Here is a 27,764-nt window from a genome sequence, read left to right on the forward strand (position 1 = left end):
CCTGCTGTGAGTGTGTGAGTGTGTGAGTGTGTTGTGTTTGCTCTCATGTCCGTACACTAAGTGAGCATCTGAATCAGTCGTTCTCTTGCATCACATTAGCATCACTTTGTAGCATTAAGCTGACGTCTGAACATTTCTATTTTTAATATCATTAACGGAGAACACGATGATTAAATAACATTTAGCTTGGTAACTCTTTCCCGTCCTGGTCTTTCCCTTTGAGGGGGCGTGTCAGAGGGTGTGAGGATCTGTGTGTGTGTGTTGGGTGTGGAGCAGCAGTGCATGTAAACGTGACACGCAGCATCACTCAAACATCAAACAACAACTCACTGCAACATGTCAGGGGCTGTAGTGTCTGTGTTTGTTGTTGTGCAGTGATTTGTGATGTGTCTGACTGAAGGCTCTCTGATCAGGATTACTTTCAAATCAAGCACGTATTGATCTGAATAATTGAAATGCATTATAGGTGTCACTTAATAATACATGTATACATTTCTGGATTTGAATTAAACATGGCCTCTCAGTCGTCACAATGTATCCTTTGCATTGCTGGAGTTCTAGCACAGGGATCCATAAGAGTCCAGTCAGAGGCCTGTTGGTTATGAGTTATGATTAGGACTGAAAATCAAAGGTTGACCTTCTGTCTTGATGGTAGAACGTCAGTCTCCTCCTCTCTAAGTGCAGCGTAATGAGAGCGTTGCCTGTTGGACAGTGTCCAGGCCTCCCTTTCATGTGGTCATGGCCATGTTAGCCTGGGCCTCCTTCTGCTGCAGCATTCCATCTCCTCTTCTCCCTAACAATTACATCCAACTTAACAATATGCTAATCATTAAATCAGGTTATGTGTAAATGTCAGCTATGTATCATAAATCCATCGATGTGATCCTTTTACATTTAAGCTTCATCTCCCATTTAGTCTTTGTTTGTAATTCTGTTGTTTGTGTTTGTTTGTTTTGCTATGTCAGGGTCTGTGGTTAACATTTTATAAGCCTGCTTTCATTTCTACAAAAACTCTGAAAGCTCTGAAAGCCAAAATGTGTGTGTGCGATTGCTGTTGCAGACGGATAATCTCCAGTCAAACAATGACACAGTGTTCTTCAGGGACGGTGTGCGTAGGATCGACTTTGTGTTGGCGTACGTCGACGACAAAGATGGAGAAAAGAAACAAGTAAGTGAAACTGAGACTGTGACTGATTCAAAACTGATTCAGCATTTTACATTGTGGCATTATTACACAGCACACACACACACACACACACACACACACACACACACAGCCTACATGCTGCAGTAAGGAGGAAGTAAGAACGGATTGGAAACACGGAATGAAACCGCGACTAGGAATCAAATATTAATATCAATAACAAAAACACAATCATAACTTTGATGACAAGATGAACTGCTCAATCAATCAGGCAACATAATGATCGTTTATTAATCTATACACCATTTACACACACATCAGATATGCATAAGTGTGTGTGTGTGTGTGTGTGTGTGTGAAATATGACTCACGTGTTTGTCAGTCACATGCTAGTAAGGACTCACTGTGACGGACTGATGATGATGACGATGATCAGACATTTGTAGACAATCAACCTTTCTATTCCATTCTATTCTTAAGCTTTCCCAGTCAGTATTTCATTTGTTTCTTTGAGTTGTTGTTCTTCACTTTGGGTCATGTGTTCCTGGTTCCTCTCTCTTCCTACTATCTATCTCCTGACAGACACATTGCAGTGCCTGCTCATGCCCACGACCAGCAACTGATCAATCTGCTGCTGTACGACTTTAAAATGTGCGGATTAGTGTTTGGGATTAGTGTTTGACTTGATGGTTGGAAATGAAAGCGGGTGGCAAAGGAGAGAAGTGTGAGTCTGTGGGCGTGATTCCGCTCTCACACTTGTAGCTCCTGTGTCTGTGTTTGCTGACAGGAGAAGCGGAGGGACTTTGAGGCCAACCTGGAGAAAGAAGGGCTGGAACTGGAGACTGAGGACAAAACGGTGAGAAGTGCATCCACAGAGCTCCAGCGCCATCTAGTGGGTGATGTAATGCAGCACATCGTTTCTGCTGTAGAAGTCTTAAAGGGGAGGAGGTCACGACTACGCTACAGCATTTCAGATGGAATTACTCTGCAGAGGTCATATTCAGTTCAACTATATTGTTATTTGTGAGCATAGTCATGTAATTTAAGCAATATTCAATAAACATCATGTCTAATAGAGGTGAAACAAACACTGATCTGCAGCTCACAGAGTTTCTTTGCTTGCTCTCTTCTGTCTTTGTCCCAGGACGCCAAAGACCATAAGACATATTTCCTGAAGGTCCACGCTCCATGGGACGTGTTAGCCAAATACGCTGATATCTTGAAGATCAAAGTCCCCTTCAAAGCCAGCGACATACCCCACGGGCGTGAAGTCCCCCTGGAGTGGCTCTCCCAGCCGTTCCGCCTGCCGGGCCACATCATGCGCCCCCAGCTGGACTACTTCACATCACCGTTTGACAAAAGCAAGACAGACTTCTTCCTCATCAATGACAGGGACACTTTCTTCCCTCCATCCACAAGAAACAGAATTGTAAGTGGAAACATCATTTATACTTACTTACATCTCAGTAAATCCAAAACAATTTCCAAGCTGCATCTATGGTGGCTGAGCTGGGAAGACTTTAGAATCATGTGGGGTTCAGACTCCATTTGTAGTGAATGTGTTTTTAGAATAATGTCAACTGTACTATACATCATGCTTTTTGTTGTTTTCTTGTGGGAGACTTTTTCACAAGCTCACAATTCAGCTTAGAGGAAACTTCAGCCTGAAGCTACATTTTCCACAAGAGATAAAAAAATAAAAAAGGTCTTAATGAAGTCATAAACCAAGCAGGCGCTGAAGGGAGTGGACTTGTCTACTAATTTATTCAATAGACGAGTTAGGAACCCCTAATGAGGCTCTGGGGTTGAATCAGGTGGAAATGAATCAGAGCTCTTATTGTTTAATCTGCTACACTCAATATGTTACTGTAATACATCATTTGCAAATTTTACAATCTTCATCTTCATCTTCATCATTCAGAAGATATTGACACATATGAATATGGCCTCTTATTTGGTTATAGTCAGGACACTGCAGACTGTGTAGTATTCCCTTTACATGTCTGATTCAGTGAAACTTTGCTTGTCTCTCAGGTCTTCTACATCCTGGCTCGCTGTTCGTACCACAAAGAGGGCCGGATGGAAAAGGACAGGACGGGAATCAAGAGATTACTCAGCAATGGGACCTACACGGCAGCATTCCCACTTCATGACGTAATATAATACTTTGTTTCCTATATATACTCACACAATGCAGTTCTGGAAGTAAGAGATTCCCTCAGATAAACAGCTTCTCTTCAGTTTCTCTCAGACTCAGCCGGTCTTTTGCCTCTATGAAACATCAAAAGTTGATTAATGTCATAAGTCAGAAGTGTATCACATGTCCGTGTTCTCATTGTTGTTTTTGTTGCTTTTTTCTTTCCCTCTCTGTATAAAACAATCGACTTAATGTCTCCTAAACCTCATGTCCATTTTATGTCAGATGCTTTCAAAACAAACAGGAAAGTTCACATAAATGCCAAAAGGGAAACATGCAGGGAACGACTCAGACAATAGAATATGTTTTATGTAGGTAGTACTTTAGTTGAGTATTTCTATTTTGTGAGATTTATACTGTAATCACGTTCTGCACAATATAATTTAACACTCCCAACACTCAAACACTCGCATCTAGACTGAGCACTCTATCATAATTTGTGTTCTTGCTTGTGCGTTTATCAGTCTTGCAGCCATAACATCAATCTAACCTGTACAGTTTGATCATATAATTGCCAGATTTTATGTGTACATCCCCAGTAACATCCACTGAATGATTCTTACTTTCGTGCCAATCGAAAAAGTAATTTGAACAAAGTGCACAACATTTCTTTATTGTCGATCCCTTCAGTGTCGATATTGGAAAAGGGCAAGAAATGCTGAATGTGAGAGCGAACGCTTCAACCTGTACTCGCACTGGGCCAGATTCCTCTGCTTTTACAAAGAGCAACCTCTTAACCTCATCAAGTATGTACGCCACAGCCAAACGCTTACTTTATGGACGTTTCCATGATGAATTGTGAGATTTGGACGCTCATGAGGAATCACTCTTTGCTTGCAGGAAATATTATGGAGAGAAGATCGGTATCTACTTTGCCTGGCTGGGTTTCTACACAGAGATGTTGTTCTTTGCAGCCATCATGGGCCTCATATGTTTCATCTATGGACTGCTCAGTTATGACGACAACAAATCAAGGTTAGTACCACCAGGGGGCATCTGGGAGCAGATTTACTATCGTGCCCCAAAGCTTAATAGTTTCATTCTGCTATTGCTGTAATAAAGGACGGCCTGTTTGTTGTCATATTTTAATCCTATAAGCTCAGATTCCTTTTCCTTTATGTATTTACTCCCACAGCAAAGAGATTTGTGATCCCAACATCGGAGGCAGTATTGTGATGTGTCCACTGTGTGACAAAAAGTGCAGCTTCTGGAAGCTCAACTCTACCTGTCTCTCATCCTGGGTAAGAATAAAACACTTCACCAAACTCCATTTTAAAACCAAAGCAATGAATGTAAAATGTCACTATTTTACTTCTTACATTTGTAGTCAAAGTCCTAGTAAATGAAATAATTGCTAGCTTGTGTTGTTTTATGAACACAGATCTCTCTTACTGCATGATTAAGTGTTTTGAGTCAGACCTTCCATTAAAACAAATGAAACACGTCCTGCTGAGTCAGCAGTATGTCACCCACTTTGTGCCCAGCGTGTTTCTCTCAGGAACTTATCCTGCTCCATGTTTTCTCTTCCAGCAATCCCATCTGTTTGATAATGAGGGCACAGTATTCTTTGCCATATTTATGGGGATCTGGGGTAAGTGTCAGTGTGTGACGCCATCGCTGTGCTTAACCTGCGTGCCCCCACACAGCAAGACAGACTTTCACACTTCAAACCTTTTCACACCGAAGCACCGAGCTTTCTCCACAGTGCTTTAGATCGGATCCACTTGCCAGCACCGTGACTTTATACAACAGCGCTCTCTTAGCTTGCCAGGCCCACGGCTACAAACTGATTAGTCCTTCCACTACGCTGCTTTGCCAAGAACTGATGAGGGATCATGGCAAAGCTGAAACACGGCAGAGCTGCTTTCATGTATGACCCTTGTGAACACTTCCTCACTTAGAACTCAATTAGGTGTAAACAAACATGACCTGTAACTCCACTTGGACTAAGAATACCAACTTGCGACTCACTTGGACTTGACTCGTTTTGACTTGCAAAGATTTGATACATGACCCAAAGCACAGATACAAGATTGTACTGTTAAATGTAAATGTGCAGTGAATCAGTCAGAATCTCTGATCTGTGCTGAACTGATCAAACAGACAAAACCATAATGATAATGAATAAAAACAACAGTCGATCTGTTATTGATCAGAATATAATGAACATCATGGGAATTGAAACACAAATATGCAGTTTTGAACACGGCTCATCTCATTAATTCATATTCTTGTTTCCTTCCCCTGAATGTATTTGACAGTCACTTTGTTTCTGGAGTTCTGGAAGCGGCGTCAGGCCCGGCTGGAGTACGAGTGGGACTTGGTGGACTTTGAAGAGGAACAACAGCAGCTTCAGATCCGGCCTGAGTTTGAGATCAGCTGCACGACCAAGAGACTCAACAGGGTCACACAGGTGCTTCACCTCTTTCTTTGGAACACGGAAGTTAAGCGTTACATCTTTATGTGTAAGATGTATTAAGATTGAGTAATATTTCAGGAACTGGAGCCGTACCTCCCCCTCACCAGCAAGGCCGCTCGCTTCTGCCTCTCATCGGCCACCGTCATCTTCTGGGTAACTTCAGATTAACTCCACTTGTCTGCTACACACTCTACTACATCTGAGGTTGTCATCCATGCCGACTCACACACTGCGTCACTTGCTCCCCGCAGATTTCTCTGATTGTGGCTTGTATCATTGGGGTCATAGCCTACAGGCTGGCTGTGTTCGCCGCCTTTGCCAGTGTCATGAAGGACCCGATGAGGAAGATCCCGTTGGTGGGAAACCTCATCACTCCACAGCTGGCGACATCTGTCACCGCTTCCTGCATTAACTTTGTCATCATCATGATCCTCAACTTCCTGTATGAGCGTGTGGCCATATGGATCACTGATCTGGGTGAGGAGAGCTCAGCTGAGTTTTGTTGTGTCCGGACGATCGTCAAGTCAATCCCACTGCTTCACACTGTGACTTTACTGTGTGATGTCATCTTCATTCTCTTTGCCTCTTACAGAAATTCCCAAAACCCACCTGGAATATGAGAACCGGCTGACCATGAAGATGTTCCTCTTCCAGTTTGTCAACTACTACTCCTCCTGCTTCTATGTCGCCTTCTTCAAAGGGAAGTTCGGGGGTCATCCTGGAGATTACGCCTACATGTTTGGCAAACGGAGCAAACTGAGGAACGAGGAGGTGAGAGCTTTATTTACGCTTCAAAACAAAGAGATACAAGTTGTTATTGATCAGAGGCTGATTTTGCCATTGATTATGCTGCTTCTGTCTAAATTATAATGTAATTTCTTCAGTACTATCAGTATTATTTACAGTTGTAGGACCATCACAGAGTCTGTTCCTGTTACAGATCAACAAAGAAGTTCTTTATTTGCTAGTGGTTCCACAGTGTTCTGCACATCAGAGCAGCTACATGAAGGATGTGCATCAAATCAAAGTGTGTATCCATCAAACTAAAGCGCTCCTCCTGTCCTAGTGTGACCCCGGCGGCTGTCTGATCGAGCTGACCACACAGCTGGTGATCGTCATGGTAGGGAAGCAGATATGCGGGAACATTCAGGAAGCTCTGCTGCCGTACGTCTGCCACATCTAACATCTATACATTATGCTTTGATCATGGGAAATTCAGAAGTGTAACACAAAAAGACACGTGATCCAACCTAAACAAGTCTTTCCTGCTCTGATTTGAATTTGTCAGATTTATGCAATTAGAACTGAAGGCTTTGTGAAAATAAAACTGAACTATATTACCATGTCTTCATACATACTACTTATTTATAACACCTTTTAATTAATTTGAAGAGAAATGGAACAATTGGAATAAATGACAAACATTAAACCATCTAAACGATAAATGAATTTCTTCTTCGTTGGTTTCCTGACAGGGTGATGCGAAACTGGTGGAGCGGCAGAAGAGGGCGCCACCATCCTGAGAACCATTACAGCCGCTGGGAGCAAGACCACGTCCTGCAGAACTTCACCCAGCTGGGCCTGTTCTACGAGTACCTGGAGATGGGTGAGGAGCAGCAGGATCGCCCTCATAAACAGGATGTGGCTGCTGTGTGATGTCATGACAGCTCAACAGTCTCCTTCTGTCTCCTCCTCCTCGCTCTTATCTTCTTCTTTCAGTGGTCCAGTTTGGCTTCATCACCCTCTTTGTGGCCTCTTTCCCCCTGGCCCCCGTCCTGGCTCTGTTCAATAACATCCTGGAGATCCGGGTGGACGCCTGGAAATTCACCACCCAGTTCAGGCGTCCGGTGGCGTCAAAGGCCCGAAACATCGGAGCATGGCAGGAGATCCTCAACACAGTGGCCATTTTATCTGTAGTCACCAATGTGAGTGTTTAATGTCAATAACTCTGCAACCAAGATGCTTCTGTTTTAAACTTCTACTCATTTCTGTGTTTTCATACATTGACGGCCTTGTGTGATGACTCTTCCCTCAGGCCTTCATCATGTCCTTCACCTCGGACATGATTCCCCGTCTGGTCTACCTGTACGCTTACAGCTCAGATGCCACTATGAGCGGCTACATCAACAACAGCCTGGCAATATTCAACATCTCGCAGATTTTTGCGGACAACATGCCGGAAGAGTTCCCTCTCTGGTTTGATAACACCACCACCACCTGCAGGTACGGAGCTTCAGGCTCTGACACGCGTGTGTGAAAGTGACCATCTGAATGGAATGTTGCTGAGTTTAAGTCATGACTAAGTATAGCTTATTTGTTGGACATTTTGACGTTACTAAATGTTGTTTTGCTGTTATTTTCTGTGCTTCTTTTGTACAGATACCGTGACTATCGTTACCCTCCTGGCCACCAGTGGGCGTATCGTCCCACAATGCAGTTCTGGCACATCCTAGCAGCCAAACTGGCCTTCATCATTATCATGGAAGTAAGAAATCCCCTCTGATAAACAGCTGCTCTTAAACATGCTCAGACTCAGCAGGCCAGACTCCCAAACAGCTGCTCAGATCAAATGTAACTGATGTGGTGACTCTTCTCCCTCCGCAGCACGTGGTCTTTGTGGTGAAGTTCTTCGTGGCGTGGTTGATCCCCGACGTTCCGTCCGACGTGAAGGCCAAGATTAAACGGGAACGCTACCTGATCCAAGAGTACCTGCACAACTACGACGTGGAGAAGCTCAAACTGCAGCTGAGTGCCAGTTTCATCACCGAACCTCCGTCAGAGATGTCCTGTACCACAGACAAGAATGAATGTGAAATGCTGTCTGAGTGCCTCTAGCCCCGCCCCCCCTCACACCTCTGACCAAGCCAACAAGGCTCATTCCTGGGAATTTACCCTTCACCCAGAGGAGAGCCACATTCCAACAGCTTTTGCTTTGGGGAGACATTTTCTGTCTTGTGTTTTCTTGTAGAATGGAAATTGGGTGTCTACTTGAACTCCTATATTAGGATCTGAGGCATCAGAGCAGTTTCCAACTCTACATTTCCCTTTCTGAAACACTTCAACGGCTGTAAATAGATTGTGCCATTGTGAATTGTTCAAAGATGTTGGGACGGAGTAGAACAGGATGTCTGCAGAGCTCCTGCTGTGAAGAAGTCACGTGTGTGTGTGAAGTGACGGCTCTGTGTTCGTGGTGTTGTACGCGCGGCATTATGTGTGATTACGCAACAGGAGAAGGCATATAGGCTATGGTATTTACCTGCATGTTGAGGTTCTGATTGGAATGTAAGATAATGGACCGGACATGTAGGAGAATCCAGATTAACAGGATTAGAACTTCATGTCATTTAACATAGAAAGTCCAAAGTCAAATAATAAGATAAGATAAAAATCACAGTAACAGTTTATTGAAATAAGTTTTGATTGTTGGTTAGTCAACTTTGTTCTCATGTTTCATATTTCCTCATATCTCTGGTTGGTAGCCGGCCAGTTACTAATGACTTCCCCTGATATATAGCTGGACTATATGCTTGAGTGTTAAGTTTGGGAAATCGTCTTTGAAACTGTGCATTAAAACCTTGACCTCCATTACAGTAACACATTAACACACACACAGGCACACACCTGTATGAGTCCACACATTCCGCCCTAAATGAGGGACTTCAGTATTAATTTATGGTGAATCAGCAACTGCAGGCCAACGTGCAATCTTCTTAATGTATCTTGGATTTCCAACTTGCTGTGGGACCAATTAGTTCATCGCTGCCATGACAACAGACTACAAGACCATGCAGTTTGAATACAATCAGCGCTTGTATGATGCGAGGTAGCTGGGATCCTCATAGTGTAACAGACACATGCTGCTTTCAGATCTCACATTCTTCAAGTTTCACTGTGAGATGGAATCACAAGGGCAAGAGTTTCAGTGAAGGAGAGTGATGCATTTTTTTGTAAAGAGTTTATACTTGCTAGCTGCTTGCTGGTGTTTCTGTAGATAATCAGAACTATTTGACATTAATTGTGGTGCGATTAATGTTCATTGGCTGGATTGAGGTATTAGTCATCCCTTTACCTGTGGTACAGTCTTTATTCTCTACATGTCATCGCCTCTGTGAATGGGATAAATAAACATATAATCTTTACATCCTGTACGATAACATTGTAACTGCAATGAGAGACTCAAGTGCTTATTACACAGAAGCTTCAACATTTATCATATACTATACATATATCATATAGAAATGTGTGCCTACAGTCAAACCTTTCATGATGTGTGGCGTGCGTGATGCAGTTGTGTTTCCCAAACGTGAGCAGTTGAGAGTAAGCAAAGCCAAACTTCACTCGTATCTCAGGATTAGAATTGTTTGTTGAGGCTCAGAGGCGGAGACGGTGTGCTGACACGCCTATCCAGATGTTCTTTGCAAAGGGTTACTGCATGATCTTGTGAGTGCATGATGCATTTGCAAACGAATGCCTTAAAATCTGTGTTTACTCGTTTTTGTATGATTTTATAACAACTTTTCCTATCTGACTTCCAAGCCAGAGTGAAACATCCTGTCTGTGTCACGTTTGATGTGCATGAAATTCAATCTAGTGAATATTTGTTAACTGCATTGTAACTTCACTGTATTCCATTGTACAGCAACACAGTAAGATTGCTAAAAAATTAACAATAAATTAAGAACTACGTGAATGTAATGCTTTTATGAGTGAAGAAGGTGCAGTGCCGTAACTGACCACCAGATGGTGCCCAATACCCATAAATGACAGAGGGCCTTCTCCCTTCTTTTGTCCTCCCAATTCTTAATCTAATCTACAATTTGTCTGAACGTATTATTATCATTATCATTATTATTGTTATTGTTGATATAATATTATTACTATTATTTGTCTACTATCGACCAATTAGGTCTGCAAATGTTGCAGACCAGCAATCATCACATAAATGCTTAGGATCTTATACAATTTATAATAATATTTCCCCAAAAATGCGCGCTTCTGTCACAAAGTGTGTTTGTGTGTGAGGGAAGGAGGAAATGGGGGAGACTCTTCAATTATTAATGCGCAGGAGCGTTGGGGGGGAAATCCACTCCTGCTCATTTAGTTTCCATAGCACCGCCCTTAGGGGAACTGTAGCTTCCGTGGGCTCAGGCTGCTTTTGTTTGAACCTTTTTTAATAACAGAAAAAAACATAAAATAAAAATAAACTCTGAATAAATCATCATTTCGCTCCACATCATTTAGATTTATAATAATAACAGCCGCAGCTGTTTGACTTTGACTGAACCTCTGTGTTTCCCCCTTTAACGCGCTCGGTGCCGTGTGTGTGCTCCTGTGTGTTGCTCCTGTGCGGCGGCTTGTGCGCGCCGCTGGCCAGACGTGCGCCTCGGAGCCGCTGTCTGTCGCTGACCTCGGTGCTGAAACACGACGTCAGACGAACCTGCGCTCGCCACAGGAGACGCCAGCAGCCTGATTCACTCACACACCTCCGGCTCACACACTCCCGCTCTCTACACTTTGTGGCTTTTCAGTTATTAATTAATTTTTTATCTCGTCATCTCTTTTTCTTTTTTTCTCTCTCTTTCTCCCTTGTAGTCGTTTTCCGTGTGACCGAGCCGCATCTCTCTCTCTCTCTCTCCGCCCGCCGCTCATCAACTTCACTCGGCTTGGCTTTTTTCGTCGTGATGGCACTTGGCGCGTCTGCGGTGCGGCAGGCAGGAGCGGAGCCGCGGCTGCATGCGGGCGCACAGCGCGTTTGATCCCCCGCAGCACATGAGCCTCTGCACGCTGTAGCGTTTTCATCACAGCGGTTACGGGATCACAACCGGCACCGTCCGCCTCCCGGGACTCAACATTTAACGTCACTTCATTGATTTGTTCTCTACCTTCGCAGCCGCTGCGTTCGGCCGTCCTGCGCCGTAACATGACGCGTAAACATTAAATGATAGATCTCACACAGGCCTGAACATAGAGAAACTGGACATGGAGTCGGTGAAGTCAAGAGCCGCGGCGGGGGTGAAGGAATTCGCGGGGAAGACCCTGGGCCAGATGTACAGGTAGGGACCCGCGTGTGTGTGCGTGTGTGTGTGTGTGTGTGACGGGGCTGATTGACACGCGTCGCTCCCCGGCAGACTGGAGCGATCAGCGGCGTGTTTGTGGGTCTGTAGGCCGCTAGAAAAGCCTTGTTTTACAACTTATAGGGATCAGTAGTCACGCCTCTGGAAGTGAGAAGAAAATTATGCAATCAAGTGTGTGTGTGTGTGTGTGCGTGTGTATGTTAAGGAGCGTGCATTTGGACGCGCGCATGGGGGGCGTGTTCGTGTGTGTGTGTGTGTGTGTGTGTGTGTGTGTGTGTGTGTGTGTGTGTGCGTGCGTGCGTGCGTGTGTGTGTGTGTGTGTGTGTGTGTGTGTAGTGATGGCAGCGGTTGAGATGAACTAAGATGCCTCTGATCTGCTTGACTCAGTCCAGTGTCGCATACACACATTCAGGCCCGTCATTCAAATAAAAAAAGGCCTAAATCTCATTTCCGGTCATATTCAGAGACAAACACGAGCCCAAAGACATTTCTCACGTTATTTAAGATGCATTTATAAGATTTCGATCCTGTATTTCTTCTTCTTCATCATCTTCATCTTGAGCAGCGGCGGCGCAGGCCTGATTTGCATAAATGAGCCTTTGAATTATTTAAACGCCATCACTTTGAGTCATTAAGCATCGATGGGATTTTCTATCTTTCGTTTGTCTCATTTGTTTGTGCACATGTGAGGAAAATAACACACACACACACACACACACACACGCATCTCCTGTCTGTGTGCTGTTGAAGAAAACACACGACTAATTCCTTGAATTCCCTTGAATTCCCTTCAATCCGGTAAATGGCGTGTAAAGGTTTATACCATTAAAGCTGCGATGCTTATGAACGTGTTTTCATTCAGATTATTACAAAACGGCAGTGATGCGATTTCATTCCTCCCGAGGCCTTTGATTCTTTGATTCCATCGCATTTGACACTAAACTCTGCATGTGATTCATTTTTCCCTTCCCTGTGTTGTTGCTCCAAACATTTTCGATTTGCCTGATTTGCGTGGTTTGTGCTCGTTAAGGGGAAGAGGAGGAAAAAAAGCAACGTGTCACGAATAAATATGAATAAATATGACGGGGGGGAGGGGGGGCGTGGGTGTGAAGGGGAGGCGGGGGGGGGGGGGGGGGGGGAATGCCCACATGTCGAGCCTGCGTGGATCTTCTTCTTCTGCTCGGTCCCGTGAATGCTAATGAGGGTGAGAGTGAACGGGATGCTGCAATGCGGATTCAGCTCCACACACACTCACACACACGGAGGCTCCACCGGCTGCTGCGCGTGTGAGAGAAACAATCCAACACTCGGCTTTGCTTTGTTTCTTACACACACGTGGACACTTGAGGGGCGATTTCGTTGTCCACGTGTTTGACTCATCGGGATTTGACCTCATGCGTGTGTGTGATGCTCATTAAAGCCTCTGCAGACACGTGACAGTGCAGAGGCCTCAGCAGCTCTGCAACACGGAGGAGTTCAAGGAATTATAAACAAATCCATCACAACATTCATGTCATTTAAATCACAAGGGAGAGAAACAACCAATAAGCACCAGGGAAATAAAACATACATTTAATAATAGAAATGAGAAGAAGGCTCTTATCATTGGATTGGCTTAAGAATAATAGCAGATTTATTATTTTTTATTATTATTTCCAAACGTCTCATGTGTCATGTGTTACCGGGGGGCCGTGAGCCACGCAGTGATGTCCGCACCTGGCTGTTGCAGGGTGATAGAGAGGAGACAGAAGACCGGGGAGGTGATCGAGATGACGGAGGACGGGCGGCCCCGGGAGGCCGCGGAGAAGAAGCCCCCGCTGTGCGACTGCAAGTGCTTCGGTCTGCCGCGCCGCTACATCATCGCCATGATGAGCGGCCTGGGCTTCTGCATCTCCTTCGGGATCCGGTGTAACCTGGGCGTGGCCATCGTGGGCATGGTGAACAACAGCACCATCCACCAGAACGGCAAGATCATCATCAAGGAGGTGTGGCGACGTGCACCAGCACCGACACTTTACTGACGCCAAAGTGACGTCATTCATGTTCCCAAGGTGCATGGGCGAGAGAACGAATCAAACAGTGAAGGAGGAGAAATTAGATTCATCACTAAATGACCAAACTCACAGGCCTCATGTGGTGTCACAGGCCGCAGGGTTTGGTAGTTCATCTATATCATCTCCTTTAATCTTATTCGTACTCTCAGCTTTGCAGTCATGGCCGATATGCTCTATGATTTCCCATAACATGTTGGAAATACATTAAAACGTAAAAATTAGATATCTTAAATTAGACCTAATTGGAGTGCCAAATGATAACACACACACACACACACACACACATTTACTCACCCAAGGTAACACTTGCACACTGATCTATAAGAGACCGTGCTGACTAAGATATTATTTAGATTATAGATCATATGTGATGGGTTCAAAAGGCATTCATATCTGTATGTGTGTAGGCCTCAATTCAGATAAATCTGTCAACAATGACAATAGTCGATTGTATTTGCAAATATTAAATATTAAATTCCAACCTACTGATGTATGTGCATGTGCCTAAACTGTATGGATGCTTTATTACGTTGTGTCATTGGTGAATCCACATCATATGTTTGGTTAAAAATTAAGCAGCTATGTTTTGGCATTGATGCAAAAATAAAATCACCAAAATGGCTTTAAATCCTTCACCAACAGTTCACTAATTTTAAAACACATAACCAGCCTTTCTCCAGTGAGAGAGATTGAGTGGTTATGTATTAATATTGTGCTAGAGAGCAACCAGATCAGCCAACATTAACCTTTAAAGGCCTTTTTTTTTTTTTAAATAGGCCCAACATCCCAGACATCTTTTTTCCCCCTCCAGTTTATTTCTGAAATGTCAGCCTAAAATAAACATTTTTCAACCCTGCTTCAACTTTGCTTTCTCTTCCTGCTGCGTGCCAGAAAGCCAAGTTTAACTGGGACCCGGAGACGGTGGGGCTGATCCACGGCTCGTTCTTCTGGGGCTACATCGTGACGCAGATCCCGGGAGGCTACATCTCCTCCCGGCTGGCTGCTAACAGGTAGGCGGTACTCATGGCAACGCCCATATTTATATTTATATGATGTTTTATTTATATTCTAACCCGAAAATATCGATTTGAGGCACTCTGGGTGACAAACTGAGAACAAAATTGACGTGGTGATATTTTTTTGTGTGTCTTCGATATTTTCAGAACGGGCAGAAAAGGGAAAATAATCCAAAAAAAAAAAATCACATTTTAATAGAAACACATGAAACACAGCCGAGGCCAACGTAGGAAAGATGGCGTTAGAGTGATGTTGATGTGAGCGGTACGGAGGCGCTGTTCCGGGTTGAGGGAGGGAGGCTGTTAGGTGTTGGGTGTGTTTGGGGCTGCAGCAGCTCCCGGTGTCATGGCGCGGCGCCACCTGTTAATGAGCTCCCCCGGGGCTCGGCGCTCAGCTGCGGCTCTCTCGGGCCGCGGACACCGACACGCCGGGGGCTTTGGTTCACACGACAAGGGCGACTCATGAGCCACATTTATTATCAACAACGAAGCGCACTTACTTATATATAATATGTGTATAGATAATGTTTACATTAAGGCCTCGGACTGCGTGTTTTTTAAAATTATAAATAGTGGATAAACCTTAAAATGCTCCTCCATTGAGGCAACATTCGTTTCTATCTTCTTCACATCACAGGCTCTTCATTTCCGTTTGTCAACAAGTCAAGATAGTGATCTCATCATTACATCTACAGCGCGACCCTCTGCCAGATAGTGATCCACGGAGCAAGTGGATGATTCCATTACAGCGCAGACACGTTATGAATGAATCTGTCTCCTATTGAACGGCCATTATTTATAAGATTTACTCTCCTCTTCTTTGATTGACACCGCGATGTAATAAATCGATTGGCCTCGTGCCCAACAGTGGACTGATCCGGATTAGAGCTTGCTCGAGAGACAGAGACAAGGACTAGCTGCCGGGCTGTTTTTGGATGGTTTGGTCCACATTGTGCCTCATTCCTGTTCCCAAACATCACAAAGACGAACACTGACTACATCTAAAAGCTTCTTCTAAACGAACGATTCGATTCTTCCACAATATTGCTCTTTAAATGTGAATCTGTATTCAAGTCGAACCGGTTTCTATATTGTTAAAGGGAATAATGACGCAATCTGACGTAACTAAGCCAATCAGAAGGGATCCACGTTTGTGTCCATTGTTAAAGCCTGGAATTGTTTCAGGCTAACTGGAACGATTAGAACACCGATTCAAAATTAAATGAATGTAAAATGCAAATAAATCACATTCAAATCAATCAATATGAAGTTCTGTAATGTTCATATTGTTATTCATCATAGAGGGATTTTAATGACATGTAACCAGAGAGGAGAAATCTCATAAATAAATAAATATAGCATAAACCAAACAATAACAATAAATGTTAAACACTCAGATCACACAGGGCAGTGATACAGTATATCTAAATGTGACTAAATGATGCTTGTTTACAGGGTTTTTGGTGCGGCCATTTTCCTCACCTCAACGCTCAACATGTTCATTCCCTCGGCTGCCAGATCGCATTATGGGTGTGTCATTTTTGTCAGGATATTGCAAGGCCTGGTGGAGGTAAGAGCTTGTTTCCTATAGCAACCAAATTCTTCTGTGCTCATGAGGAGAATGTAAACGTGTGTAAACTGACATATTGTTTATTTAGATGTGGATTAGTTGTGAATCCCATGTACAGATCATAGAGGTCATACAACATGGTGTGTGTCTGTCATTACTAGATCACACAGAATATAAATAGCTGATTTGTAGTTTCAGAAGCTATAGGTTACAAATACTATAGACTTACAATTTTCACTAAAGCCAAATAAAGCGTGTAACTCACACTGGGCAGCCTGAGGATATGTGATACAGGCTGTATTGATCCAGTCTACTTTGAGTTGGTGGGATAGCCCAGTGCACTGAAACTCGATGTGTCCTGTACACAACAACACAACGGCTATTAGTTGATACACAAATACATCAAAATGGAACTGCCGATATGCAAAAGCTGGGGAATCCTCTCACTACATAGTGAACCATGACACACAGATCTGTGTGTAAACACAGTCTTGACATGCTGGGGCTCCTTTGCTGTCTGTAGTTCCTGGAGGTAAAGGTGCATTGGTTTAACATATCTGCAAGTTTCATTGACATAAAGACATTTCTGACTGAGATTTATTGCTTGTGGACAAATTATCATGAGCTGTTATTTACCTAAAATAGGCCTTTTCTTATATTATTGTCAATTGTGTGGCTAAATAACAATTTTTCATTAATATCCCCCAGCAAGAATGTTGGCACAGCATTTCTCTCCCACACACACTTGCAGGATCTGTTCAAATTAGAGGCTGGTGAACATTTAATAGCTGCAGCTGATGAACATCTCATCCGCTCCTCTTTGCTTATGCCATTGATTAATTTGTTCATGTTAATTGCCCGGGTGAAATGTTAATTTGTGTTAGTTATTATTTCACATGTCTCTTTGTTCACATTTTAAAGGGTTTTCCCTAATAAATTGATGGAACAGTCTATTCCAACACTGTGACTCACAAGGTGATCTGTGGCAATCAAAAGCATTGCAACCAATTTTTGCTGTTTGAATTACAAATGCATGAAGTGACAAAGGTTAACTATCATTTCATAGATGTGAATATGTTGTTATGATCAAGCAGATATGGTACAAAATGCTGGTGGGCCTCATTCTACAGCAGAAGCTTGTGTGTGTATTCGTTATAGGGAGTTATATGCTTCTATTTTTACACTTTGGGAGGCATGATTTGAAGAATGTGTTGCAGTGTGCTGGAGTAAACTGGGGCTACCACAAATGGCTGACGCTGAGCTTTGAGCACTAAAAAACGCATTGGGAGTATAAGAAAGTGTAAATGCTCACCCCAGCAGCTGCTTATCTAATACATATACCTTCAGACTGAGTTTACACAGACTACTGCTTTGTGGTTTATTCATTCAGGGAGTCACCTACCCTGCCTGTCACGGCATATGGAGCAAATGGGCTCCTCCACTGGAAAGGAGTCGTCTGGCCACCATCTCCTTCTGCGGTAAACACCATTCAATTGTCACGGTGGCCATTTGGTCTTTGTTAGGTTTTAGAATGTCATGTTTGTGTTTAAATGGACGTGATTGTGACCTCTTGTTCCGTCGTCTCGCATTGGTGCAGGCTCGTACGCCGGTGCTGTCATAGCGATGCCTCTGGCTGGGATCCTGGTTCAGTATTCAGGCTGGTCCTCTGTGTTCTATCTCTATGGTAAGACTCAGGATTTATGATGAGGGTTTGTGATACGTGTGAGAAAGTGAGTGTCTATAATTGAAATAGGATATGATATATATTTTAATGATGCAACAATGAACAAAGAATGAAAGACTGTTCAATTATTGAAATGTTTTGAAGCTCTGTTTAAGAGCAGTTAGGAGTTTGACTGTCAGAGTTCAGTGGAAGTCAAATTGATTTACTCAGGCAGGCTGTACATTGATTTCCTCCCCCAATGTTTTTGGTGCATCAATAAATACCCCCCCCCCTCACACACACACACACACACACACACACACACACACACACACACACACACACACACACACACCTTTCTCTCTGGATTAGACACAGTTATCTTTACTGTCTGGGCTACTCTCCGGCATTTCATAAAGTTCAGGCTGCCAAATACTGAGCATGTTCTCATGTAAGTTCTGAGGTCAAATCTGCTGCAGTGCCTCATCTGCACTTGTCCAACTTTCTTCGTTCTCACACGTAAACTGTGTGTGTGTGGTGTATGCAGGGTGCTTTGGCATCTTCTGGTACATGTTCTGGATCCTTGTGTCGTACGAAAGCCCTGCAGAACACCCGACCATCACTGACGAGGAACGCTGCTACATCGAGGAAAGCATCGGAGAGAGTGCCCAGCTCATGAGCGCTGCTGAGGTGAAGACACACTCTCCAGAGGACATCTAACACCCAAACAACACATTTTCTGTAGTACCAAGACAACACCAAGCTGCAGATCTATTTCCCATTTAAAGACAAACACTATCAGGAATCACATCAATCCACATTGACCTGATGCCAACTCTTTTATTCCAGAAATTCAAGACCCCCTGGAAGAAGTTCTTCACCTCCATGCCTGTCTATGCAATCATTGTGGCCAACTTCTGCAGGAGCTGGACATTTTACCTGCTGCTCATCAGCCAGCCTGCGTACTTTGAGGAAGTGTTTGGCTTTGAGATAAGCAAGGTAAGGAAACAGTAAGAATCAGCACACAAGTGACAAACACGAGGGGAGAAACAGTGTGATATTCAATAAAGTAAACAAATGAACGAATGAACATCTGCCATCATCGTTTCATATTTCTTCAAAAAGCTTCATATTACATGTACGATGCGTTCCACTGTGTGATGATCTGTGATGTTGTTCTAGGTTGGCATGCTGTCTGCGTTGCCACATTTGGTGATGACCATCATCGTGCCCATCGGTGGCCAGCTGGCCGACTACCTGCGCAGCAGGAACATCCTGACCACCACCACTGTCAGGAAAATCATGAACTGTGGAGGTGAGAAGTCTGAAGTGAGGACGAAAAATGATTTCTAACACCTCGCTCCCTCAGTCACAGGGTGTTACCTTCATGGTGTTAGATCTATATTTTTTGTGAGTTGGTCATCACTGCATGACCAGATGGCTTCAAGCTGTAAGAGACTGTCGTGATTACAGGCGTAGTCTATCTGTTCAATACTCGGACACAAGTTGCCTCCATGATTGTGTGCATTGTGTGCATTGATTTGATATCTGTCACTCGTGCCATTGAGTGCAGAGCGTGTATCATATCCTGCCTAATTCAATTGGCAGAGCCATGGCTGGCAGCCTGTGTGTTTTGTGTGAGTGTGTGTGTGTGTGACGTGCTGTGTTTCTTTGTCAGGATTCGGCATGGAGGCCACATTGCTGCTGGTGGTCGGCTATTCCCACAGCAAAGGGGTGGCCATCTCCTTCCTGGTGCTAGCTGTGGGCTTCAGTGGGTTTGCTATATCAGGTTAGTAGAAAGTCAACACACACTTTTTAATCAGTCAAGATTTAGATTTAGGACAGTGCATCTAAAGCATTGTGTAGAAACTAGTTGTGGCCATTGATTTTGGGAGTCTAAGGCCACAAAGCTGTACATTTTTACAATTCTATGGGAAAAATGTTTCCTGTTTCCTTTAGCCTTACACAGACATGAATCAACACATCTTCATATCTCATTTTACGCTCAGTATCATTGGATGTGGGTTGATCTTTTCCAGGTAGCCCACCCCACCCCCTCCTCCCTCCACATCTCTCCCTCCAAAGGTCTGTGACTGTGGGCAAAATCCGTTTCTGGCCTGTTGTTCTTGAGCTTTTTCTCCTGGAGTGTTTAATAATTCAGAGCCGGCTTCTCCCCGGGGAGCTGCCAGGCCGGCTGTGTGCACAAGCTAGAGAGGACACTTTCTCATTCAGCCAGTCAGTGTGGGGGAGGAGGCGGACGTGCGGCTGCTTACTGCTTCTTTCTGTAACAAGATGGTCACATGTGTAGAGCTTTTATCATCAACCACCTCCCCATTCTGTTTCTTTTTGTTTTACTAACCCAACCCAGTGCTCACAGGTATTTGATATTGACATTTTCTGTTTATCAGGCTTCAACGTCAACCACCTGGACATCGCTCCACGCTATGCCAGTATCCTCATGGGCATCTCCAATGGTGTGGGCACCCTGTCTGGGATGGTTTGCCCACTGATTGTTGGTGCTATGACCAAAAACAAGGTAAGGGTTAAACGTGGCACCAGTTTACTGGAGGAAAGGTCAGAGCCCTTGTATGATGGTATAAAGGAAGCAAAGTGTGATTAAATATTATGTTAGGGTCAAAAAGAAGGACATGGTAAACAAACCATGATGTGATGAGATGAAACAATACTCTTCCTTCTTCTCCAGACTCGAGATGAGTGGCAGTACGTGTTCCTCATCGCCTCCATGGTGCATTACGGGGGCGTGATCTTCTATGGGATTTTTGCATCGGGGGAAAAGCAGCCATGGGCCGACCCAGAACTGACCAGCGAGGAGAAGTGCGGCTTCATCGACGAGGACGAGCTGGCAGAGGAGACGGGCGACATCACTCAGAGCTACAGTGCTTTGGGAGGCCCGGGGAAGTCGTACGGTGCAACCACACAGGTGAATGGCGGCTGGGCTGCTGGCTGGGAGAAGACAGAGGAGTACGTCCAAGAAGAGGCACAGGGAGGAGGAGGAGGAGGAGGAGGAGGAGGCTACGGATACAGGCAGGGTGAAGAATACTCTTAGACCAAACACACAGCACATTAACTGACACGTGTAGAATTATTTTGTGAATCAGTTTAGTCATAAAAAAAGATAACAAACAAGAAAAAGAGCAACTTACAGTGTTGTTATTGTCAAATGCACAAATTCAAATAACAAAAAAAATCCAAAAATGATGGAGTTGATGTAAAATGACTAAAAGATGTAAACATGACTAAAAGATATGAAATAGAAGTGTACCAACATATCAAATTGGCAGTCTGTAAATGTATTAATATGCATATGGGTAATAGATATATTTATTTGGAGTGCAACTGTGTGTAACCACGTGAAACACTCTCATGTCATCAGCCGCGCCTCTTGGCTACACAGACCTCTGTAGGATTAGGTAAGCATGGTCCATAAGAGCGGACCCCTCATCATCAGACTACCTGGGTCTCGTTACAGTACAGTGCCCTACAAGCAGCCATTACAGTGTAAACATACGCCACAGTGCAGCATTGTAACCACAATCTAGACCCTCTCCTGAATGCACTGAGATTAGTGTGTGTCGTTTTAATGCACAATATGAGATTTCTCTGTTATCACTGGCTTTGTGTGCGTATATGTTCTTCACACACAGTATAAGGGATCCTGTACTGATCTGAAGAGTGGCATAATGACTTGTGATGGCCTGTGACAGTTAGTTTTCTTTTGATTTGTGGCATAAAAGGTGAAAATGTTCAGACGTCTGTTAAATGTTTGCTACATGTGAATGTGTTTAGTAACGTGTTACCTGTGCAGTTAAGAGAATGATTCAGTGGCTGCAACTCATCACATCTCATTGGTGTAGTGCAGGAGTAAAGCCATTCCCATGATCATACTACTGCATAAAGGCAGCAGTATACTTCAAATGAGGAGACAACTAATGAACAATCCACTGCACTGCGTATAGTATAATCCCTAAGAACGGTCGTTTGTCTTTTCTACTTGATACGTGATACCTTCCCCTTCCCTACAAACACCACCAGGCTCTTTGATTCACTACTGTAGTGAGGGGCCAGAGGGGGGCCTCTGGTGAGGAGGAGGGATCAGAGAATGCAGAAGAAGTAGATAACAGTAGAGGTAGAAAGATATAGAGTTAGAAAGAAGACGTAGAAGTAGAAGTAGAGGTGGGAGCAAAGGTAGAAGTAGACATAGACGTAGGTGTAGAAGTAGACCTAGATGTAGAAGTAGACTTAGACGTAGAAATAGAAGTAGAAGTAGATGTAGACGTAGAAGTAGATGTAGAAGTAGACGTAGAAGAAGAAGTAGAAGTAGATGTAGAAGTAGACGTAGAAGAAGAAGTAGACGTAGATGTAGAAGTAGAAGTAGAAGTAGACGTAGATGTAGAAGTAGACGTAGATGTAGAAGTAGACGTAGATGTAGAAGTAGACGTAGATGTAGGACAAGAAGCAGAAGTGGAAGTAGAGGTGGAAAAGACAAACGTTGGCCTCAGGGGTCCTTGCTCAAATATCAGCCAAAGAGCCTTCATCTTGAGTCTTATGAGCTCAGTATGCTTCATCATCAGAAACCATCTTTCTGTCAAATCAGATGCTGGCTTCAACCAAACAAAGTTTGTGGCTTTCTACATGTGCCAGTGCGACAGATCTGCTCCCTTCATGCAGCGACGTAAAAGTGGATTTAATATCTTCTCCCTCAATCACTCCTTTTCCTTTCCTTCACTGTGTCCACGTGTTGAGATCACAAAGATAAACACACCTCTCTATGATGCCCCACGTCTAAACACGGTTTACGAGCAATTCAGATGAAGCGTACTGAGGCCTTTACAAGATGTACTTTGGCCCTGACAGTTGTACTTCTTATGATGTGCACTAGTGCCTTTAGGCTGCATTGTGACAAAGACAGAGACGACTACAGATACAAAGTAAATATATACAACAGTTTATCTATGAAATCTAAACATTCTAAGCCCAACTAGTTATGTTCACTCCACTGCACCTGACCTTCAGAAGGGTTTGTGCAATGAAGAGAAGAGACTTTAAAGTATAGATCAGAACCAGAGACTTATTATATTATATCAGCAGAAAGAATCAGATTTTACCAGAGAAGAGCCTGAATATGTGTGAACTAGTGGAAAGTAGGTATTCACAGAACGGGCATAGATGACTATCTTAAATAAGTTCAGTGCGATGTGAAATCAAATGTAGTATGAAGATTTTAAATGAAGATTGTTTACAGAGATCTATAATCAGAATAAAGTTTATAACAGCAGGAGATGTCCAGTAAAGGTCCAGTAAAGATGCAGAGCTTGTATGTGGGGACCAGTCCAGTCACACTAACAGTCATTCGTCCATTTCCATTTGAGAATAGAAGCAACATGGAACACGATGTTAATCAAAGTATTCTCATGGAGATCCTTTGGGAGTCTGGCATTGAAAGGTGTACTGGTCTCCTGACAGGGACGCACAAGAAAACACAAAGCTGCTTCTAGAATCTGTTCTGTCCTCATTCTGCACTTACACTGACTGACAAGGTCTGAAGGGGACCAAGGTACCTAAACATCTACCGTTTCACTAATCTGTGGAGATTTTCATTCAGCACTTCACAATATAGATGTGTGTATGTGTATTTATGCATGGAACAAAATGAAATATCTTGTTTGTTTCCTTTTATGTTTCACCTTTACGTTTCTTTAAGCTGTATTTGTCTTTGTCTCAGATACTGTTACTGATGTGTCCATTTCTTTGCACAATTAACCAAAGGTGAAGAGCAGCAGATCTCAGTTTATAGCTGGAAGTCCATTTTAAGGGAGTGCAGACCATCAGCAATGTCTGGACCTCCAATGTGCAGATGGCACCAAACAATACTCAGTGTACAAAGCAATAAATCCATAGTAACAGTTCTGCTTAATGTGAAACATCACAAACAGTCATTATGTGACCGTTTTTTTATGCATTTGTTTTGAAGTCGTGTTTTTGTGATAAAAAAAACGTAGAAAACCAAAAGAAATAATTGTAAAGAAAAAAAAAACTTAGAAATCTATGTAGACAAATGTAGAACTAGAGTCCAACACAAAGCTTTGTGAGGGGACTGCTCACCAGATGAGAATGATACCCGGAGCTCCGCCTCAGATGAGACGCAGACGCTCTTCTTCACGCCTCTGTTTTTGTTTGGTATGGTCCTGTTGTTTCCTCTCGCTCTCTGGTTCTGTTAGCCCACCTATAGCCACCATGTACCTCCCCGCCCTCACACACCCTGAATCCATCGTCAAACTGTCCGGTGACATGAAGATGATCAGAAACAGGCAATTTTACATTTTTCCCAAAATATCAAATGTGCAACCTGCAGTAATAGTTACATTTTTCCTGTTTTTGTGCCTCTGAAGTTACTGTGTGGATCTATGGCTTCTTTTGCTGTGTAAATTGAGAGTTTGTTGATGTCCAAATGAAATACTGTGTATCCTTTTTTGATATAAAAAAAAGAAAAAGAATCAAACCAACAAATCTGTGTGTCTCTTCTCTCCTGTGTATTCCAAACACCACCCTTTAGCACTGTGACATCTCCAAACAAACAATACATTTGACCCGTTCAATAATGTCCATACTGAAACTCCATAGTCCAGCATTTCAGGCCTGTAGGTCAAACCTCAGTACACACCTGTTACACACGCCAAGGTGATGACAGTTTCAATCTAATTATGGTGTGAACATGATTAAAAGAAGAAGAAGAATCAGTCTTACTTACTCAACTCAACACTGTTGCATTTCGCTTGGTGTCCAGCACTTTTGATATGCAGATGTTGAAGCAATGATCAATTACTACATAAAATTCCCTTCAGTGTTTAATAACATTACAGTAGGGTTTTGGACAGAGAGAGTCTGGTCTGCTGTTCCACCAAGGCCACAGGAAGTACACAGTTAATGGCTGCCCTCCTTCCCCGGCGGTGAAATCAATAGGGTCAGTCCCCAGTGTTTGGCTGCACCTAATGACTGTTCTAACCTCTTAATGGAGATGAGAGGGAGGAGGAGCACTTATTGAGCTATTTGGAGGTGTTATTTCGATTTAAGAGCCAATCCCTACCTCCCCCAAAGCTTCAGTACCTTTATACAGAGGAACATATGCAGTATACAACAATATCACATCCACAACACACCCCAATGTCCATGCATCACAACCCAGCCAGGAAAAGTACATTGAGCTTGTTGATGCATACACTAACACTGTTTAAGTCCTACAATTATAGAAGAGGTATCATATTGCTCTGTTTCCTGAGCAATTTATGTATTCCTGCTTCGTACAGCTCAGTATTAGATAAATAGAATAATCTGCCAATAACATTCAGGGTGCATTCTCTGTTCTAACATCACTGACGTCAAACAGCTCAGCAGGAGCTCTGAAAAGCCCAAGGTGACTCAGAGATCTGTGTTTGATTGATGCACAACTTCAGGTGAGGATAATACTAAGCTCTCCCTTTCTTGTCATGGGTGTGTGTGTGTGTGTGTGTGTGTGTGTGTGTGTGTGTGTGTGTGTGTGTGTGTGTGTGCGTGCGTGCGTGCGTGCGTGCGTGTGTGTGTTTGTGTGTGTGTGCGTGTGTGTGTCTGTCTGTCTCTGTGTGTGTGTATCTGCATGTGCGTCATTGTGACTCTTGTCCTGGATCAGCTCATTGCTTTTGTTAATTTGACAGGTTCAATAAACGTGTCACCAGCCGCCCTAAATGGTATTTTCTCAGAGTCAACCAGCCAGAACCGCCATCCTGTCCCGGTGCAAGTGAGGGAGGTGACCCATAACCTTCTGTGACCATCAATCCCCCATTACATAAAACTCACAACAGCTCTCAAACGGAAATATACAAGGGATAAAAATCAACATCACGCTTCACTTTGTTTACTGGTGAGGGTTTTTGCATGGATGTTTGCGTGGAAGGAATTCTTAATACGTTGCTTTATGTTTTAATTTGCGTCACGTGGCGTGTGTATACTGTATAGTCTGGGTGTGTGTGTGTGTGTCTGACAGCATGCATGCTAAATTGAGAGAATGCGTGCGCATATGTTCAGCATCTTAAATGAATGTTGAGATGTGGGTGGGAGGCAGGTGCTGTCAGAGTCTCAGGGGAGGTGGGGGAGGTGAGAGGGGAGGGGAAGTGGATGCCAAAATCACTCTTTAATGACTCAGGGACTGCACGCATGTTGTGCTCGTGCCCATGAGAGCCCGTGTGGCTCATAAATAAGCTCCTGATTTGCACACGTTGCCTGCAGCAACTGGGAGGATGACGAGGATCCATCGTCTGGATATTGTGGACTGCAATCCACATGACGATGGAGGAAACACGATGAAGGTTAGAATGAGTCAATAGATGAATGAAATGGATGAAAAGAAAAAACTATAAAAACTAAACATGTAATTCCACAACCCCACCCTGATGAATTATTGATTGGACAAATTTTTACCTCTATTACAGATTCGTAAAAATTGTATTTTAAACAGGTAATCCACTCTAAAATATGCAAATTGATTCTAAAGGCCTTCTACAATTATGAATATGTTTCTATGATCACAAATAAAAACCCCATAAATGATGTCATCTGCTCACAGTGGCTAGCAGATTATTATTTTTTCATTTTTTAGGTTTTTATAAAAGACCTTTTGTAGGATTACAAAATAAGAGGTTATTTTGTGGAGCAGAAACCAAAGGGAGATAATATAAAATAAGGCCTTTGCTTTGTTCTGCCCACACTATCATTTCAGGTTAACAGATGTAAATGGTTGCTCAATTTGTAGTGTTAAAATTCAATAAACTGTGCACAACAATACAGCTGGTAGAAGCATCAGATAGAGGCAGGGACATTTTTGTATTTTGAGCTCTCCTTAACGGAGATAAATGTATGAAATATGTAAATAGAAAGTGTCAAGCATGTAAGATAAATGGACAGAAAATAGAAGTGAATATAGAAATGAAATAGAAATAGACGCAGCGATGACTCAAGTGTGTTAGGACCATGGCACCTCACTGCAAACAAAGAGACGGCCATGTTCTTGCCTGAAAATATGTTGTGACGGCACGTCCAGCCTCTGTTCTTGCTGTAGCGTTAGTCACACACACCCACACGTGAGCTGTCTGTGGCGCTCAATGAAGGATCACTGCGTAATGCTAATATGGGCGTGTTCACTGAGGTAAACGCTCCATAAGGACATGCAGAATATAGAGAAGATGTTCCAGAGCTGAGACGGTTCCTGCTCTGTACTTCACAGTTCTACACCAGCGTCAGGTAACGACCCCCTGTGGTGCGTTTCTAGCTTCGGGGGGAAAAAGCTCTGATTTGTTCGACGAAAAACACCAGGATCCTCCTCCTGCATGAGCTGGGGAACACGATTGGTTGCACGTTTCAGCCTCAACACTTGCCACAGCTGCTCTATATTTAGCTGGTTTCCCCTATCCCTGCCAGCCTCCCCCTCCTCTCCTCCTCATCCTCCCACTGCATCGTTTCCAGCAGTCAGGAAGTGCGTCATAGTTTTGTCGAGGGGGAGCCTCTGAAGCCAGGCACTCGATGTTATTAGGAAGAAGAACTCTCCTTCGTCAGACTTCATACAAGGACAAACGCAGA

At 43.5% G+C, this 27,764-nt stretch overlaps 2 protein-coding genes across 2 annotated transcripts in view; both read left to right on the forward strand.

Annotated features, from left to right (window-relative positions):
* Positions 1–10,446, forward strand: part of LOC143004641 (anoctamin-5-like) — a 19,733-nt gene extending 9,287 nt beyond the window's left edge. The window contains exons 3-20 of the mRNA XM_076155705.1: positions 1,061–1,168; positions 1,932–2,000; positions 2,289–2,573; positions 3,179–3,298; positions 3,972–4,087; positions 4,182–4,316; positions 4,477–4,582; positions 4,872–4,932; positions 5,603–5,754; positions 5,839–5,913; positions 6,012–6,237; positions 6,353–6,531; positions 6,827–6,924; positions 7,236–7,366; positions 7,480–7,685; positions 7,796–7,983; positions 8,140–8,245; positions 8,365–10,446. Of these exons, the coding sequence (XP_076011820.1) occupies positions 1,061–1,168; positions 1,932–2,000; positions 2,289–2,573; positions 3,179–3,298; positions 3,972–4,087; positions 4,182–4,316; positions 4,477–4,582; positions 4,872–4,932; positions 5,603–5,754; positions 5,839–5,913; positions 6,012–6,237; positions 6,353–6,531; positions 6,827–6,924; positions 7,236–7,366; positions 7,480–7,685; positions 7,796–7,983; positions 8,140–8,245; positions 8,365–8,595 (2,592 nt within the window). The 3' untranslated portion in view covers positions 8,596–10,446. The remainder of the gene's footprint in view (positions 1–1,060; positions 1,169–1,931; positions 2,001–2,288; positions 2,574–3,178; positions 3,299–3,971; positions 4,088–4,181; positions 4,317–4,476; positions 4,583–4,871; positions 4,933–5,602; positions 5,755–5,838; positions 5,914–6,011; positions 6,238–6,352; positions 6,532–6,826; positions 6,925–7,235; positions 7,367–7,479; positions 7,686–7,795; positions 7,984–8,139; positions 8,246–8,364) is intronic.
* A 1,293-nt stretch (positions 10,447–11,739) lies between these two features.
* On the forward strand, positions 11,740–21,204 carry slc17a6b (solute carrier family 17 member 6b). Its single transcript, XM_076155832.1, has 12 exons — positions 11,740–11,813; positions 13,564–13,819; positions 14,780–14,898; positions 16,360–16,474; positions 17,865–17,952; positions 18,072–18,158; positions 18,685–18,827; positions 18,987–19,136; positions 19,320–19,452; positions 19,816–19,926; positions 20,546–20,673; positions 20,842–21,204. Exons 1-12 carry the CDS (start codon positions 11,740–11,742, stop codon positions 21,202–21,204), a joined length of 1,767 nt encoding a protein of 588 aa, XP_076011947.1.
* Positions 21,205–27,764: the final 6,560 nt, after the last annotated feature.

This window comes from Genypterus blacodes, unplaced genomic scaffold, assembly GCF_046128005.1.
Source record: "Genypterus blacodes isolate CSIRO-AG114 ecotype Tasmania unplaced genomic scaffold, CSIRO-AGI_Gbla_v1 ptg000067l_1, whole genome shotgun sequence".
Taxonomy (NCBI): Eukaryota; Metazoa; Chordata; class Actinopteri; order Ophidiiformes; family Ophidiidae; genus Genypterus; species Genypterus blacodes.

Excerpts from the sequence above, each read along its gene's own strand:
- slc17a6b (XM_076155832.1), top strand. The coding sequence starts at position 11,740 with ATGGAGTCGGTGAAGTCAAGAGCCGCGGCGGGGGTGAAGGAATTCGCG. Across the intron at positions 13,820-14,779 it reads GCAAGATCATCATCAAGGAG|AAAGCCAAGTTTAACTGGGA; the intron begins GTGTGGCGACGT and ends GCTGCGTGCCAG. Across the intron at positions 17,953-18,071 it reads GGCCACCATCTCCTTCTGCG|GCTCGTACGCCGGTGCTGTC; the intron begins GTAAACACCATT and ends GCATTGGTGCAG.